Here is a 17,500-nt window from a genome sequence, read left to right as displayed (position 1 = left end):
ATACACACATACATACATACATACATATTTATATATACAAATATGTATGTATGTATGTATGTATACATACATATTTATATATACATATGTATATCTATGTATATATATAATATACACATATATTTATGTCTATATATATATATATTTATATATATATATATATATATATATATATATATATATATATATATGCATATATATAATGAGTGCGACTGTGAGCGCTATTTTGTGAATATTGAAACAGAAATAGATAGCAATGAAAATAATGACCGTAATAATATAACTGCTTTTTTTTTTATTCATTCAGGTGACACAATGAGGGATCCCAAGTTTCTGTTGGTGGTAGTCATAGTTGCTGCCTGTAAGTATTTCACCGAGTTTTTATTTGTTATTACTGTAAAACAAATACTAGTTTATTTCATCACAAAGAGTTACTTAATTTCAATTTACAATCATTCATTTATTTCACTGAAAAAACCTACTTTCTTACAATAAACATTTTTTTTTATTTCAGTTGAAAAATTATATATATTTCTACCAAAGTTGATTTCAATAAAAAAAAAAGTTATTCTGTTTTAATACGAAAATTTTACGTGCAACAACAAAACAATATCCCCTTCAAGTTTGCTATCAGTAATGGCCCCAAGGTTCAAGCAATATCAAAGAGAATTATTCTTTCGGGAAGCCATTATCAAAGAGATAATGCTACTTTCAAAAATGATAATGGTAATTACTCGAAGGCTCAAACAATTTTAAAACTGAAATGTCCCTTTTAGAGCTGGACCCGAGGCATCAAAGAATAAGTATATAATTTTCTAATACATCATGTTATTTTTCTAAAAAAATATGTTTTCAGTTATCATCAACACTATTTCAAATGTGAACACATTTCACATGGAACAAGCGGAGACTTTCTATGCAAGCTTTTTCATAATCAAATCCCAGTATGAAAGTAAAAACAAAGTGAAGAGAAGTGCAGTAAAATGCAGACGTAAATGGCAAAATTATAAATGAATCCTAAATAGATAGAGATAAACGTATCTGAGGTAAAAGTGAACCTTAATCCAGTTTTTTTCAATTTTTGCTTGCGCCACTTTTAAAAAAGTTAGAAACCTAATATTTTATCCGACCTACCGTAGATTAGCACGTGTTTATTCACTCTAAAACCATTCGGCTCTACTTTTCGTGTTTGTGGTAGAAAAAAGAAATAAAATTGCAACATTTTTGAGAGATGTTCATGATTCTCTTTTACACTCTCCCATACAACGATTATCGCCGTGAAGACGGCCTAAAATCTTATAGACGCCATATAACAAGAGTTTACTGATGAAAAATATATTGATTATGATATAAAGCAATCACATTCAATTTAAAGTTAATAAAAACGGAACAGTTCTCGTTATTTGGGAAAAATGGTCTTCGGTATCAGATTACCCGACATACCGCTTCGACACTTGAAAGAAAATAGCGGGAGATCTTTTTGAAAGTGATGAAGATTCTCTTTCCTTTAAACTGGAATTGGAATTGGAATATAAAATTCAGGCCAAAGGCCAAGCGCTGGGACCTATGAGGTCATTCAGAGCTGAACGGAAAATTGAGAGTAAAGAGGTTTTAGAGGTGTAACAGGAGGAAAACCTCAAAGTTGAACTATGCAACAATTGTTAGGAGGGGGTGGAAAGTAAGATGAAAAAGAATATGAGCGGAGGTATAGTAAAAGGAATGAAAGGGGTTGCAGCTGGGGGCCGAAGGGACGCTTCAAAGAACCTTAAGTAACGCATTAAACTGCACCGTGTGAGGTGCACTGACGGCACTAACCCGCTACGGGGCCTTTCAGTAAATTCCTGAGTCCGAAATCTACATGTTGCATTCCAAATTATAAAGACAATTATGTCGATTAAGGACGAAACTATTATAAACTATTAAGAACAGAAGTCTATAAATGGCCTCGTAACCTTGAACCAGTATCTTCTAGTGGAAGGGAACTCTGGTGGCATTATCATTGTGAAAGATTTGCAATCAAAAGTAGTGGCCGCACAATGCAGAACTGATAATCGTTGCGCAGCTTTATCCTTCGTTTCTCATGAAAAGATAAATATCCGATAACCTTGAAACTATGTAGAAGTATTACATCACATTCCTTCTGGGTAATATAGTGAATTCTTTGAGATCACTTTCTTGCAATACTCAATCCATATGGCACCACTGTAACCGCTCCCTCCACCCCACAGACAATATACACATACACACACAGTATATGTATACATATACATATATATATATATATATATATGTATGCATGTATGTATGCATTCGTTTCTTTACTCACATTTTTCCACAACAGGTTCTTCACCCATAATTGCCTGTTAAAATTACATGGAAGTAGCCAATGACTTGTTTTCCTGGCTTACTGGTTTATATATATATATATATATATATATATATATATATATATATATATATATATATATATATATATATATATATATATAATGTATATAAATTTATATATATATATAATGTATATAAAAAAAACAAATACGCTATACTTAAATAACAGGTTTATGTAAGACAAGTAAGGAAAAGTTCTTACAGTTACTGAGTGGACTTTATGCCACCATGTACTGGGGGTAAAAGATTAAGAAATTCCAGGAGGTTCTCGAGGCCAGTCTTTATTGACAATGCAATGTAAAGCAATGATCAACGGAATACCCTATGCTTACGTGAATATTAGTGCACACTTTTTGTTATTCATCATAAGCACAACAAATAAAAAATATTTGAAAAATATTGGCATGTCTAAGAATGCATTGGGTAAGAACTCAACATTTTTTTCTTAAAGACAAACAGCAATGCAGACAACCCAGTTGCCTTGTGAAGCCCAATCCAAAAAAGACATGAAAAAGGAATAAAGGCACCCTCCCATAAAAAAAAGGTGGGCTTAACCCCGAAATGATAGGGCTGTCTTCTTTTTGTAGCTATTGACACAGAAGGATTTATCCAGATGTTTCAGGATGAGCATCATCGTGCTGAAGTGAATTAAGTGAAATTGCTATTAGAGCCAGAGAAGTGATTCTCCTACGATAAGGTCAAAAAGAGTTGATGATGAACAGCTAAACACGTACTAAATTTCTGGGAAATTCCGGATCATTATCATTCACTATAATGTGCACCCATTCTAACTGTACAAAGTGAAAGGTTCAGTACTTACAAGGCCTCCACAAAACAATATGCCACCTTTCTTTCCTGCACCACTGGTATTCCTGAGGGTTTAATTAAAGGTGCTTTTATGACTAGGTTCATTATTCTGTCAGGTGACGCCCACACGCGCACCGCCTGCAAAATCTGATTAGCTCTGGAATTTTTTCTTGTTTCCATTTACCCAGATTTTTTCGATTTCCCATGCATCAAAGGGCGATTCTATCACGTCCGTAAGCCCCACTTTTTCGACATGCCCTTGTCTTTTCTGGTTATCACTGGATTCAGACTACCAAAGGGCACCCCGCTGTCTGTTCCATTCGTTTAAGCATTTGGAAAACAATATCACACCTCAGACAACTGCAATTGTCACTTAAATGTAGGTCAATATATTTCTTCATATCTTGCTCTGTTCTCGGGAAGATGTCAGAATTTGTCCCTTTTTACCAGCACTGATAAACGCTCATTCTCTACACGATTAGCGATTTAACGATTAAACTAGCAAAATTATTCTCGTCAGCTCTCACTAGCATCGATTTTTATCACTATCTATGAATGGCAGGCTTTCTTCGGAACTGATATGGTCTCCTGTTTATCCTCAATAATCTACAGAGAAAGAAACACATCTTTACACTAACATAAATCTTGCAAGAATTATTATGGTAGTGGAGATAATCCCTGCATAAATAATTAATTCATAACAGAAGTCTTTTCAAAAGATTCTTCAGCCAGACACCGTTACGATATAAATAGACTCGAATGAAGTTTCTGTTAAGTTTTTATTCGCAGATTGCTTCCTGCGATGATCATAAATCATGCATATGTCATACCTTAACAGAGAGTAGCTATCAAGTCGAATTAGTCTATTTATACATCTTTCCTTGGGAGCTTATGGAATCACTAACGGGATAAATTTCATGACATAAAGAGGGAAGAAAACGATCATAGCGATACCAATTCTCTCGTTTATTTCACTTAGCAGAATATGAAGCATTAATCGTGACGTTCATTATCGTTTCAAGAGAACAAAACCGTTTTTATTATAACTTGATATCTTTCCTCGCAAGCTTATGGGACATGCACGCTTTGAAATGCCTTTAGAATATTCCTAGAAAATCCTTGATAGTGAATTTTAAGTCAGTAGAAAAAAAATTGCTTTTCTTTTTCACACATTTTGTTCTGAGGAACCCAGTCGGTGTCTTTTATTTATCCTGTTCCGTGTGAAAGTGTGCACATTCCAAATAATAATAATAATAATAATAGTAGTAGTAGTAGTAGTAGTAGTAGTAGTAGTAGTAGTAGTAATAATAATAATAATAATAATAATAACAATAATAATAATAATAATAATAATAATAATAATATTTATTAAACAAAAACAAAAAAAAGGGGATAAAGTCACCGATGGTCACGAGTAGTTTTTCCATCTTTCCATTTGTTTTTGATGAGTTGAGAGTTTATTACCTTTGTAATACCTGTTTGCTTTATGCTGCAGGTAATCTGTCTAATACTTTTATTCACTTTGGTGCGTCGATGGTGCTTTTGCCATCCGGTTGTTTTGCTTTCTTTACGTAAAAAGTATTTTGTATTATCTCTCCCTTGTTTTTGTCATTGAAAGTACACTGATGTAAGTCTTTTGATTCAGGTAATTTTTCTCAGTCCTTTCTCTTGTTTTCGTTACATTTTAGGTGCAACTGGCGCGCAGAGTCAGTTCTTCGACAACGTCAAGAACAGCTTCGAAAAGTTTGGCCAGAGCGTCGGGGCATGGGGAAAAGGAGCTTCAGAGGATGTGAGAAATTGGGGGAAAGGCGTTCTGGACAAGATCAACAGTTTCAAGGACTCGGCGTGAGTGTTACACAGCTTTTTCTTTTTTAATCTTCTTGCTTTCTATTTCAAACGATTCTTATGCTTGTCGTGCAACAGACATCTTTCTTCTTGTTATGCAGCTCGGATCTTTTTGATCTATTCATGTTGCAAATCTTTCTCATATATTCCTTACCTTAATTCTTCATGTTGCACCTCTAGATCTTCTTCCTTTTATATGCGTATTTTAGATAATTCTCCTTTTTATAGCATTACTTCATTTTTTTTTCTTCTTTGTGATACCAGAGCAATCTTTAGTACCGGCGCTTGACTGACAGCACCGTCTATTACCTTTTATCAAATATGATACCGTTCGTGCAAGAACAGTTTAGATGAAAACATTGCTTTAACCAGCAAAAGGTATTCTCAGTAAATTACCCTCACAACTTACCACCTTGTGACGTCTAATTTGGCAGGTCTACTTTAAACATATCGATGTAACAGCTTCGATCGATCGTCTTTGATTTCTTAATGCATCATATTTAGCGCCTGCCCTGACCCGTTAAAACAACCTTTTTATCCTAAAACCTAAAGTTCGTGGCTAAGAGTATTTGTTCAACTTTTCGAGAGATATCGTCTTCCATCACTTTGGAATAATACTGATTATACTTAAACCCTCAAATCTGCTTTTGTTATGTTGATCAAATTTTCAACACAAAGCTTATGATTCCGTACAGTGGCGCCGCAACTCTTTTGCCATCGATGCCTAAAACAGATAACAAAGCATTTATCAAATCCCCATAGATGATAAAAGTTTTTCTTCATAAGCTAAAATTTCCTTTACCGCTGCTGAATTACAAATAGCACAACAGTAAATCTAGAAAAAACTTAAGAGCAGCTGGCAAAAATCCACTGTATTCCAGATCCGGGAAAATGAAAAATAATCTAACAGCAGATTAAAAAACAAAATTTCCTTAATGCGTATGATTTCCCAGGATAGATTAGGTTTTCATTTTATGAAATTTGGGCTTTTAAACCAAGCAATGGGGCACTTTCAGCCCCTCAGCGCTTATGATAGTGAAAAGTAGGAGTAAGAGTGGTTGAACAGCAACCTAATTAGATCAAGAAAATAATGCAATGCAGCACAAGGATCTGATGGTGGAATTGGGAGAAAACCCTACCGAGGCACTAAGTAATATTTAGAGAGGTTGGACAGCAAGATCGAAAAAGGAAGCAGGAACGAAGATAAAGTAAAGGGCTAAGAAGTGAATGCAGCTAGGAGTCAAAGGGGCGTTGCAAACACCGTTTAGTAATGCCCACAGTTCACTAAGAGAGGTATTTCTCTCCTAGGCCCGCGTTCGATTCTCCGGCCGGCCAGTGAAGAATTAGAGGAATTTATTTCTGGTGTTAGAAATTCATTTCTTGGTATAATGTGGTTCGGATTCCACAATAAGCTGTAGGTCCCGTTGCTAGGTAACCAATTGGTTCTTAGCCACGTAAAATAAGTCTAATCCTTCGGGCCAGCGCTAGGAGAGCTGTTAATCAGCTCAGTGGTCTGGTTAAACTAAGGTATACTTACCTTTTACTGAGAGAGGTGATCGTCCCTCTTTGAAAAGAGCAAACATCAGAGCAACGAGCCAAGAAATATGGCAAAATACTTAAAAAAGTGACAAAAAACTTCTGGGTAGCCAGACCAAACATCTACAGTATCTGCAAATGGAAATCAAGCACCAAGAGCCGTTGGTCATGAAACGGTTTCATAACATTGCAGACTAACAGCTAGTGGGGAGCGGCTCAATAAGAAGAGTGCTCATACCCAGTAATTACAAATAAGTAAGCGTACGTGCGCATGCAAAACTATTATTGCCTTGTGAGCAAATTGGGACTTTTTTATGGTGTCATTCGCTGAGTCTTGCGTGTTTTTTCCTCGTCATTACATACAACTCTTTCGCATTTAATAAATGTCAATTATTTATTACATAAGTTGAATTATTTATTATCATTTCATTTGTCATTTTTACATGTTAATGGCATTTTTAGCTTGCTCCAAATAATCGTGGCCACATTTGGAATAACAATACTATGGATAACAGCAATAATCTCACTCGATATTCATAAACGGCTCATATAAAATTATACTGCTCTTGGCTCTTGTTCAGATCACTCAGTTCACTATTCAGTCACCGAATACCGAGGAATGCGTGAGCTTTATTCAGAGAGAGAGAGAGAGAGAGAGAGAGAGAGAGAGAGAGAGAGAGAGAGAGAGAGAGAGAGAGAGAGAGTAAATGAATGAAGTTAAAAAAAAAGCTTCTTGCTAAGTGCATGGCAGTAAGACAACATACTATATTGCTCCAGTTGCTTGTTCATTCCTTCAAGAAGGAACTGGTATCGACTATTGCTTTCCAGAATGGCCCAAGACACGCCACGATTGTGCATTATTGAAGCATCAATATAATTTCACCCACGCTGCCTGAATGCCATCAAACTTTCATGACTTTCTCTAAGTAAGAAGGCTTCTTCGTGGAAGCAATAAACTCTCGGTGCTAAAAAGAGCGCCTGGAATCCAGTAGTTTGGGTGAGAACGAATGGAATTTCAAAACAATGGAGTCGTTAGCTTCGGGCATCTGGGAATATATATATATATAAAGTCGATACGTCACAATAACGTCCCCGTAACATGACTTACTTATTGAGGAGCTTGGTAATCATGCATTGCATCAGCGAGCCGCTATAATCTATCTGAAACTGATAAAAGAGCCCGTTCATATTCCTGGTTATCGACTGGATCTAAACATAGCGCCATGGCATTGGACGTGTTAATTAATATTTTGCCAGTACTATTATTGGAAACTATATAAGATACAGAATATAAACTGTACAGACAAATAACTTTGTATATGGATGCACCACTAGCGCTAGAAATCAGCACAAAGTGGTCCACGTTTCGTGCTCTGTGCCTATAGCCAGGATAACTAGTGCTACCTGGGCTTAAGGAAGATTACATCCACGAGTGCGGAGATTAACCTTCCTTTCTCATCTGATCAGAAAGAAGAAAACATTTGTAAATAAACAATAAAAAAATAAAAAATAAATTTTTCCATTTCCTCCTAGTGATAGCCAGTACTACTTCTTGTCTTTTTCTTAGTATTATTACTAATATCATCATTACTGTGCGCACATTGACTCCCTAACAAGTTTTCCAAAACGAGAAGGTCTATCGGTGAAAAACGAGAAAAACAGTGCTAAGAGAGAAGAAAACAAGTATACTGAACTGCAAAGAAACTAACAAATACATATCTAAATATAACAAACAAATATATGTATAAACAGTGTGGTTGAGAAAACATTCTTAAAATCCATGTATAACCCATATGAATATCCCATTTACACTTAAACGGGATGTCTCCAGAGGGTGTTGATGTTAACAGTTCTTTGCAATTATTCTGGGATAAGGCATCCAATTTACTGCTTTAAGGTACAAAGGATTACTAGATTTTCCATGGACAAGTCATTTATTTCCCCTCTCTGGTCTTCCGATGTGAGGTGATGTTGAAACTATCATACACACACACACACACACACATACATATGTGTGTGTGTGTGTGTTAGTGTGCTGTGATTTTTTGCGCAAAATAGACGATTAATCTGTCACTGATGATCAGAAACAGAATTAGCTAATAATGTTTTCAAGTTTTTCTAATTTACGTTAATAAGCATACATAGATCAAAGTAAATCTAATATGAAAAAACAAACGAATAATAAAAAAAAATTTAAAGGTAACCACAGGAATATGAGAAAATAAGCAAAAAATTAATAACAAACAGAAATATATGACAGGCATAAGAATAACTCAATGTGAATAAATAAAATCTCTTCCATGCACGAGACATTTTGGAGAGCAAACAACTTTCACAAAATTTAGGATAAAAGCAGAATTGGCATGAAGATGGTACTTGGAATATTTTAGGTGTAAAGAATATAACTGCGGCGCGATTTGGTATCGTGCATTCTAAAAATGGGTTCGCTTTCAAAATCTGTGAACAATTCATTCAATAAACGGAAGGATAAGAGCAACTGGGAGGGTAGTAATATGAAAGGCTCATTAAAACAATGAAAATTAATTTTTTGGAACATAAGCCGACAGCAGTTTTTCCAGACATTAATTCCAATGGAAGATCAACTCAGATTTCCGCATAATTTTAATTTTTTACATTTTTGGACCAATGAAAATCTCTTGAACCAATGACTAGACCTCAGACTTGAGTAATGCTGACAAATAAATGAATTTATAAGCAGTTTATTTCATATTTTTGTTCTTGGAAGAAGAGAAAATTTGATTATTTATTGCACTTTTGTGAAGGGGACGCCGACACTGCAGTGACATCAGTTGAACTCGAAAACATATTCTTCAATCACTGTCCTGCTGTATTGGTCCCCATTTCGAAGTTGTACGAGGTCAAATGCTTGTGAAGAACGACATACAATGACAACACAATTCTAAAGTAAGTTACGTGAACAACGAAGGTTCAAGAGGAACTTGATAAAATGAGGAAGCGTCATATGCATTGAAACAGATGCTTGCTCCTCTGTTGTGGCCAAGTTCAAAAACGAAAGTCCTCTTCAACGAACAAAGGAGCAAATATATATATATATATATATATATATATATATATATATATATATATATATATATATATATATATATATATATATATATATATATATATATATATATATATATATATATATATATATGTATATATTATATATATATATATATATATATATATATTATATGTGTGTGTATATACATATATATATATATATATATATATATATATATATATATATATTATTTATTTTTACCTGCATTTCACTTCATATCTTCTCTTGGCAGTAATAACATATTGATGTATCAAACAGCTGTCCCTTAGGGTTAGTGTATATTACCCCTCTAGTTATTCTGAATCTTGAATCATCAATAATGCCTGAGTACGAAGCAGTATCTCTCACGACCAGTGTCTGTACCGGAACTATTGATTCTCAATAAATGTGTTAATTATAATGCAAGTTCATTTTTTGCGACCTCAATCGTTTTATCGACGGGCTGAAGACTCGTTCTTATTTATTTTCTCACAGGATAAATTTTTTTATATGAGTCACTTAATGGCAGTGTCACACGAAAACCTTTTGGTATCTTGTCGCTAAAATTTGTACCAAATAGCCAATAAATCTTGTCTATTTTGGTGCAAATTGTGAGTCACGAGCGTTCGTAGTCACAAAGCAAGAACGTGCTCTACTTTACCCCACAGATATTGGCTATTTTAAACAATGTTTGGGCGGGAAAAGATGCAACAAGATGCCAGAGAAGTGTTCATATGTATTACCTACGGTTTGTTTAACTTCATTTTCAATTGGAGAACGACTGTTATCAAATGTTTTTTGATAATGTAAAAATGTTGTCTAGGATTCTAAAAAATTAGCAACTGACTTGACCTGAACGTAGGATGATAAATATAACCCATCGATTAACTGAAAAAAATAGTCTATAAATCTTACATAATGAATATCTGCTAATGTGAACGGACAAATGCCTTTCACAGTATACTAGCTATCATCCAAAAGGTTTTAGTTCTACAGGTACATAGCTAATCTACATAGCTAGCTGTCTATTCTCATATATTTGCTAATTTCTTATATAATGAACTATTTATTATTTTCAGAAAGGCTTTTTTAATTACACAACTCTTGGTGGGAAACCTAGACTAAAATAATTAGATAATGGGTTACTTATAATATCTAATGGGTTACTTATAATATCGGCAGTTTTATTGAGATAATGGTGCTTTGATACTGCATTTATTTCTTGGAAAGTCTACCAGTGCTAAATATAATTTTAATTTCTTACATAACAACTCGACAATCGGACAATGCAAGCTGTTAACTGTTGATATGAAGGCACGGGATACTCAGTACCTCATTTCTTGAGGATCGCCTGATATAAGGGGCAAATTGATGGTATGAAGAAATGACAAAAAATTTTCACATAATTACCTATTTACTAGGCGATCAGCAAATCTAAGCAGCTAAGATTGAGACATACATATAACTAAATTTCTAGGTTGAGCACTAAGTAAATGGCTAACAGTGCACATGGCGACATATCGTAAAATAGGACTTTTTTTTTTCCTGTTGCTGCATTGTTTTATTTTTCCAGAACGCCTGGAAAAAAAGAGAGTCGCGTGATCGCAAACGCTGGAATTACACGACATCGCAGCCACTGCTTTACCTCATAATCAGTTTTTATAATTAGCTCTCCTCGGGTGCCGAAGCCGCTTTTAGCACAGGGATTACGTCAGAGTTATTGCGGGTCTAATCAGCCAGAATTTGGTGGGATATACACTCAACTCAAAAGAGAGAGAGAGAGAGAGAGAGAGAGAGAGAGAGAGAGAGAGAGAGAGAGAGAGATTCGCTGAAAGCTTGCTTTACTAACGGACCAATGTAGAAATGATTCGGACACAGTTCGTTAAACCTCTATTGGCCCCGTTTCTCCAAACAGTGTATCAAGTGACTGGTAGTTAGACAACTGTGGCAAGTCCAGAGTCAAGGGTGAAGAAAGGCACAGGGCTATAAATATATATATGTGTGTATGTATATATATATATATATATATATATATATATATATATATATATATATATATATATATATATTATATATACTGTATACTACAGTTTGGGGAAAGCTGGACAGAAAAACTTATTCAACATCCACTGGTACAAGGAAAATACGACGGCGTGATAAGGTGTGCGTACAGTAAAATGGTTTTCCTGTGTGCAGGAAAACCATTGTCGAATGGCTCATACATGAAATTAACTTCCAAAATTTACTGCTTGATGTAAATACCTACCCAATGAGTTTCATTCATTCCCAGTTCGGCATGAACACGCTTTGCAAAGCATGTTTCTTGGAATCCACCTAAAACCTCAGCAGTTCATTCCAGGCAGCAAACAATAAGTGTTCTCATATCAGGTATTCAGGCCAGACGCCAATCAATCTCTGCTACCATGGTGCCGGGTGTTGCTTCTATTCTTGGTACCCGCCTCTCCCCTCCCCCGCCAGTTATGGCCTACTCACTCTTCCTGACTTTTCATCAAGATTCTCTTTTCTACAAAACATTGATCCTATTTTCTGTTGTCACCTGGCGATGGCCTTCCTTAACCTTTTCACCTTGATTGATCCCGGCTTGTATTCTATCCTGGTTACTTTATATATATATATATATATATATATATATATATATATATATATATATATATATATATATATATATATATATATATATATATATATATATATATATATATTCAGTTGCAGTTCGCAAGCCACTGGACAATTTCAAATTTTTCTCTTGTCTTTTGACAACTGTCCAGAACTTTCAATGAAATTTAATCCACTTTAAAGCTCTTCTATAGTGTTGTCCGACTTGTTACGACCCAGCATATGTTCCAGCTGCAACTCATGAACCTCTACGAAGCTCGACTGAGGAAGTCTTCTCCACCCCCACCCCCACCTCCCGCCCTCCCTGCATAGACCCTTCAGTCATTTTTCCAGCAGTTCCCGTTAAGATAAAGCGCTCTCACGAGGTGTTCCCTATCCTGTTTGCCACCTTCCAAAGCTTTCGCTTCAGCTAACGAACCGCTGCCGGTAAGCTCGTTCAGGCGTTCCCTACCCTATTAGAAAAGCTTCCTATGTTGTAGCTTGCAAGCTACCGGAAAGATCTTACCAAGCATCCCATTTCATGTTACCACTTGTCTATGGGTTTTTCTTCTAGTTTCTTAGACAACTACAACCCTCCAAGGCTTTTCACTACATTTGCGAACCACTGGAAAGCTCTTTCAATGTCTTTCTTATCTTGCTACGATCTTTCTAAGCTAACTGCAGTTCCAACCGCTTGGAAAGCTTTAACAAAAAGCATTCTTTACCCCGCTATGACCTCAGAGCTTTATAATGCATTCCACGGAACGCCTAAAAGCACCTTTGAGGCATTTTCTATCAAACCATTGCCGTTTAGCGTTTCTTTGGTGAGGTATGTGAACTGTTAGAAAGCTCTTTCACAGCTTACTTTGTACAAACACAAACAGCTTTTGTTGATGTCCTTGAACAGCAGGAAAGCTTTTCTGAAGCATTTCCTATCGTGCTATGAACCTTCAGATCATTTCCGTACATTCCTTTGCTATTCTACTGTGACCCATCAGAGTTTTTTGCCCGATATAAAAAATTATTGGCAAGATCCTCAAGAACTTTCTGATACAATCGGCGAACAGTTGAAAGCTCCTTCGAGGGTATTTATGCATCAATGAAACCCATCCAGGGCTTTTTTTCTTGTTATATATAACTAATTCATAGTTCTTCCAATGCTTGACATGTGTTGTTGCAACCTTTTGTAGCATTCTGTTTCAGTCTGGGAACCGCTGGAAAATACTTACGATGAGTACGCTTCGCTGGTTCAACCTTACTTAATCCGGTTCAAGCTTTTGTCATGTGTGTCAGGTCCATTATGTCCCTAATTAGTCGACTCCTTACATGAATATCGTGAAAGCTATGCACCGAAGCGCGTTAATTTCACTGGCCACCAGCGCTGTAAATCACGAGGGAGCGATATCTCTGGAATGCGTAAAATTCGTCACGCAATTTGTCATCCCTCTGGGATTTTACTGTCTCTGGCTTTGTTTTTCATAAACAGTTTCTGACACAGGTACGATGTCACTACATACATACCAAATGCCACTGCTGTTACATGAAATTCACTAGATTCATCTAAAGACACTTTGTGTGAAAATCATCCTTTATCGCACCTGAACATTCCGTGTCAAGTTCTCTTTGAGTTCGGCAGCATAATTAGGGCCTCCATTGCCCTCCCGCAGTTCCTTGCGTGGATTTAGTTGAAAATGTGAAGCAGCAGTAAAACTCGGGGATGATTCATGCAAATTCCTTTCGAAAATCGTTAATTCAAAGTGTCAGTGACCCCTGGGTTCGACAAACGGTATCGATAATGGAACAAACTAAATATTTTTTACTGAGAATCAAAATATAAAACCGTTTTTTTTTAGTCTCTCGTACTTTCCAAAAATCACACACAAGACAGCAGTACTTCAATGCACGTTATTTGTAAGGCTGTACGCATACAAGTGCAAGATTTAAGAATGTTTCTGACATGAAGTGCCCCATTTGTCGCTACTATCCAATAATTTTTTTTTATGAAGTATAGATATCAAGCCAGTATATTAACTTGAATATGATAAGAAAGGTGTTTTTCTAGTATTCTTTCCAATTCTATGTTGTTCTTATTTTCTAATGAGTAGATGACCTATCGCACTGACTGACTATTATCATATCAACTGATATTTTGAATACTTTGTATTTTATTATACCCACTAATCATTTTCAATTACCCTTGTTCTAAAAAGATTATTTCATGCTGGAAGGGATGCATTGTAAAAAAAGGCTCCTATTTTCAGATCCAGTTTTCTATCACTGTTTCATATTTCTGTATATAAGTAATTCTGATTTACATTTGCCAGATGCTGTATCTAATATTCTGTAATAACGCTAATTTTAAAAATAAAACATTAATTATGAATAACTGCCAAGTTTTAAACGAACCTCCTAAAATAATTCACAGGGTTCACATATAAAGACTATCATTATCTGTCTGAGGGCAGTTATAACATATCTTTATCCGTTGTATACCTTCTCGAAATAATGTATTATCCACATAGCCTAGCAAGAGTGCCCAATCGAAAAGTTTACTTAGTGAGAATATTTTACAGATAATACAGATCCCTAACATACAGTGATAGTAACGAACATGCGGTAACATAAAAGGAAAACCGTTCTCTTTTATTATTCAAGGTTTGCTAAAGAACAAAACAAGAAATGAGAAGAATAAAAATGTTTGTATCACTGACTGACGAATATCTCGATGCGACTGACTGAAATGCATCAGGTACGCTGTCTCTTATTTATCGAACATGTAATCATCCGGTTTCTCAAGCCTTTGCCCTGTTAAGTCACGTCTCGTTCCTTTTATATCCCCTCCCCGAATATTCACCATGTAACTCCAGACCAGGCATATCTGTCTAAAGGAGATAATGTCTGCAGTGTGCCTTGTGCAGTACATGGTAAGCAATACTAGAGGTTCTTCGAAGTTAACTTTTGGCCTCCAGCTACGTTACTTTCTGCCTTTTATTTCTTATCCATTTCCTTTGGTCTCGTCTCACCTGGCTACCTACCTCATTTAGTTTTGTCCAGTACCTGTCCAAGTCCTTTAGATTTGGCCAGTATGTGTTCAACTCCTTTAGATTTGGCCAGTACCTGTCCAACTCCTTTAGATTTGGCAAGTGGCCGTCCGCCTTATTTAGATTTTGCCAGTAGCTGTCCATCTCCTTTAGCTTTGTCCAGTAGCTGTCCAACTCCTTTAGATTTGGTCAGTAGATGTTCAACTCATTTAGATTTGTCCATTAGCTGTCCAACACCTTTCAATTTAGGTCATTCTTTGCTCATGTTTGGCCAGCAGCAGCTATTTGACCACTGTCCAAAGATTTGACCAGTAGCTGTCCAACTCCTTCAGCTTTGTCCAGCTATCACCCGTAACGTATGAACAAATCTTTTGAGCGAGACGACAGAATGAGATGGAGAGTGACCCTGATGATATCGAATATTGATAACGCGAGGTGTCATCTCCTATTACAGGTTACCACGCATTCTCGGGTCCTCTCTTCAAAATTATTTCTCTCTGACATATCAGACAACCTGTTTCCTATCAAATATTCTATTAATATTTCCCACTGCATACATTAGCAGCACGCGACAGTCAGACGCCGTAGTGGACTTGGCAGTAGCAAAAAGGTTTTTTTATGTCTATTCTTAGCCTTTACACTCATTTTCGTCGAAGCCTTTCCTCCGCAACGGAATTTTCTACAAAACTGAAAATGTCATTGCAATTGTGATTGTATTACGTTATGGTTATGATACGGTTACTCTAATGACAGTTACATCACAGTTCCTGTGTTCAAACTTTTATTGCCAGTCTTGACATATGCGGAATAGCGTACATATAAACATATATTTATTTGAACACAAAAGCCTGTACATATTTAGAAAATGGATTAATATGCTTAGTCATAACAGTGGGCGTTAATTTCTAGTTTACTGACCCCAGTGTTTCAAAATGTACTATTTCAGACGTAAAGGACAACCTGAAAGGCCACATAAAGCCCCTACGCAGTTCGGATCCACTGGACATGAAAAAAAGGGGCAAAGATAAAGCAATGGAAATTCCTGTGAAGGCTTGAATATTGTCATTAAGGGAAAACGGAAGCAATAAGAGAATTCCAAAGCTCAGGGGGGGAGGGCGTGGGGAAAGTTACCGAACAGCAATCTTTGAGTGTTACTGATTTCCCCAAAATAAATGCAACCTAACAAAAATAGGACAATCTCATAACTTTTTTCACTCAGCAGGAAGGTTCTGTTCATAATAAAAAAATCCCCTTCGGTATATTTGGGGTAAAGTATAAGTCAAATAACCACGGGAAGCAATTTTCATTTGAGATATTTATGTAAATAAAGTATCTAAATAGCAAATAGTTCCTTTACGTGATGTTCCCTACAATATCTTGCGAGACCAACAAAAAAAAGTTCATAACAATTCAGTTGATTCATTTAATATTTTCTTCTTATTAAATGAGGCTATTCACGATTTCTTCTTCTTTGGGTGTTGAAGGGATCGTCTATTTTTGGAGCAAAACTTTACTGCCACGATTTAGGAAAGATTTTAAAATAAGCATAAGCACGATATACTCTCCTTTGAAACTAAAATTTGTCAAAGGTTTATTCTTCTCTTCCGACTACTAAGCTATTCCCATTCATCACTGAACCATAAGGCAGAGCGTAGTGAAATCTTTTCTGTAACCAAAGGGAATGTGGTATTGTGTCGGCAAACAAAGCAGCCAGTTATATGTTTGCTTTCTTTATTTATTCACGCTTTTCTTTTGCAAGGACACGTTCACAGACCCGCCTGTGTCTTCCATCGCATGAGCTGGTCTTAGCGCCTTCGGTGAGCCAGCACCTAGGTTCTACTGTGGCTGGTCTTTGTGGATAGCCAATAACGTGACAAACGGGCCGTGACGTGGTTATCGTACGATGTCGTATGATTATTTTAGCCGTGGCGTGATTGTACGCTTTGATAAATGGCTATCTATATCTGTCTGCAGACTTTGCCGGGGCAAACAGATACAGCCTGGTTGTGAGTTGTAGTACATAACCTGGAAGAAATTTTTATTGAATTCTTAAATCTTCCTAGCAGCTACTCAACTTGGTCCATTATAAAGACGGAATGTTGCCCGATGGAAACTGCTTAGCGTCGCAAAACTTTCGTTCTACAATCAGTTCAAATGAAAATTGCAAATTATGACATTCCAAGTGACATTTCATCATAAT

At 36.0% G+C, this 17,500-nt stretch overlaps 2 protein-coding genes across 3 annotated transcripts in view; one reads left to right on the top strand and one right to left on the bottom strand.

The window, feature by feature from the left end:
- The window catches only part of LOC136849180 (uncharacterized), a 91,863-nt gene that overhangs the window by 21,564 nt on the left and 52,799 nt on the right, over positions 1 to 17,500 (top strand). The window contains exons 2-3 of the mRNA XM_067122294.1: positions 308 to 361; positions 4,884 to 5,040. Coding sequence (XP_066978395.1) covers positions 308 to 361; positions 4,884 to 5,040 — 211 coding nt within the window. The remainder of the gene's footprint in view (positions 1 to 307; positions 362 to 4,883; positions 5,041 to 17,500) is intronic.
- LOC136849181 (uncharacterized) overlaps positions 1 to 17,500 on the bottom strand; it is a 1,024,479-nt gene that overhangs the window by 970,971 nt on the left and 36,008 nt on the right. The gene's annotated exons all lie outside the window — the stretch shown is intronic.

This window comes from Macrobrachium rosenbergii, chromosome 20 (genome assembly GCF_040412425.1).
Source record: "Macrobrachium rosenbergii isolate ZJJX-2024 chromosome 20, ASM4041242v1, whole genome shotgun sequence".
Lineage (NCBI taxonomy): Eukaryota > Metazoa > Arthropoda > Malacostraca > Decapoda > Palaemonidae > Macrobrachium > Macrobrachium rosenbergii.
This window is presented reverse-complemented; position numbering and strand designations above follow the sequence as displayed.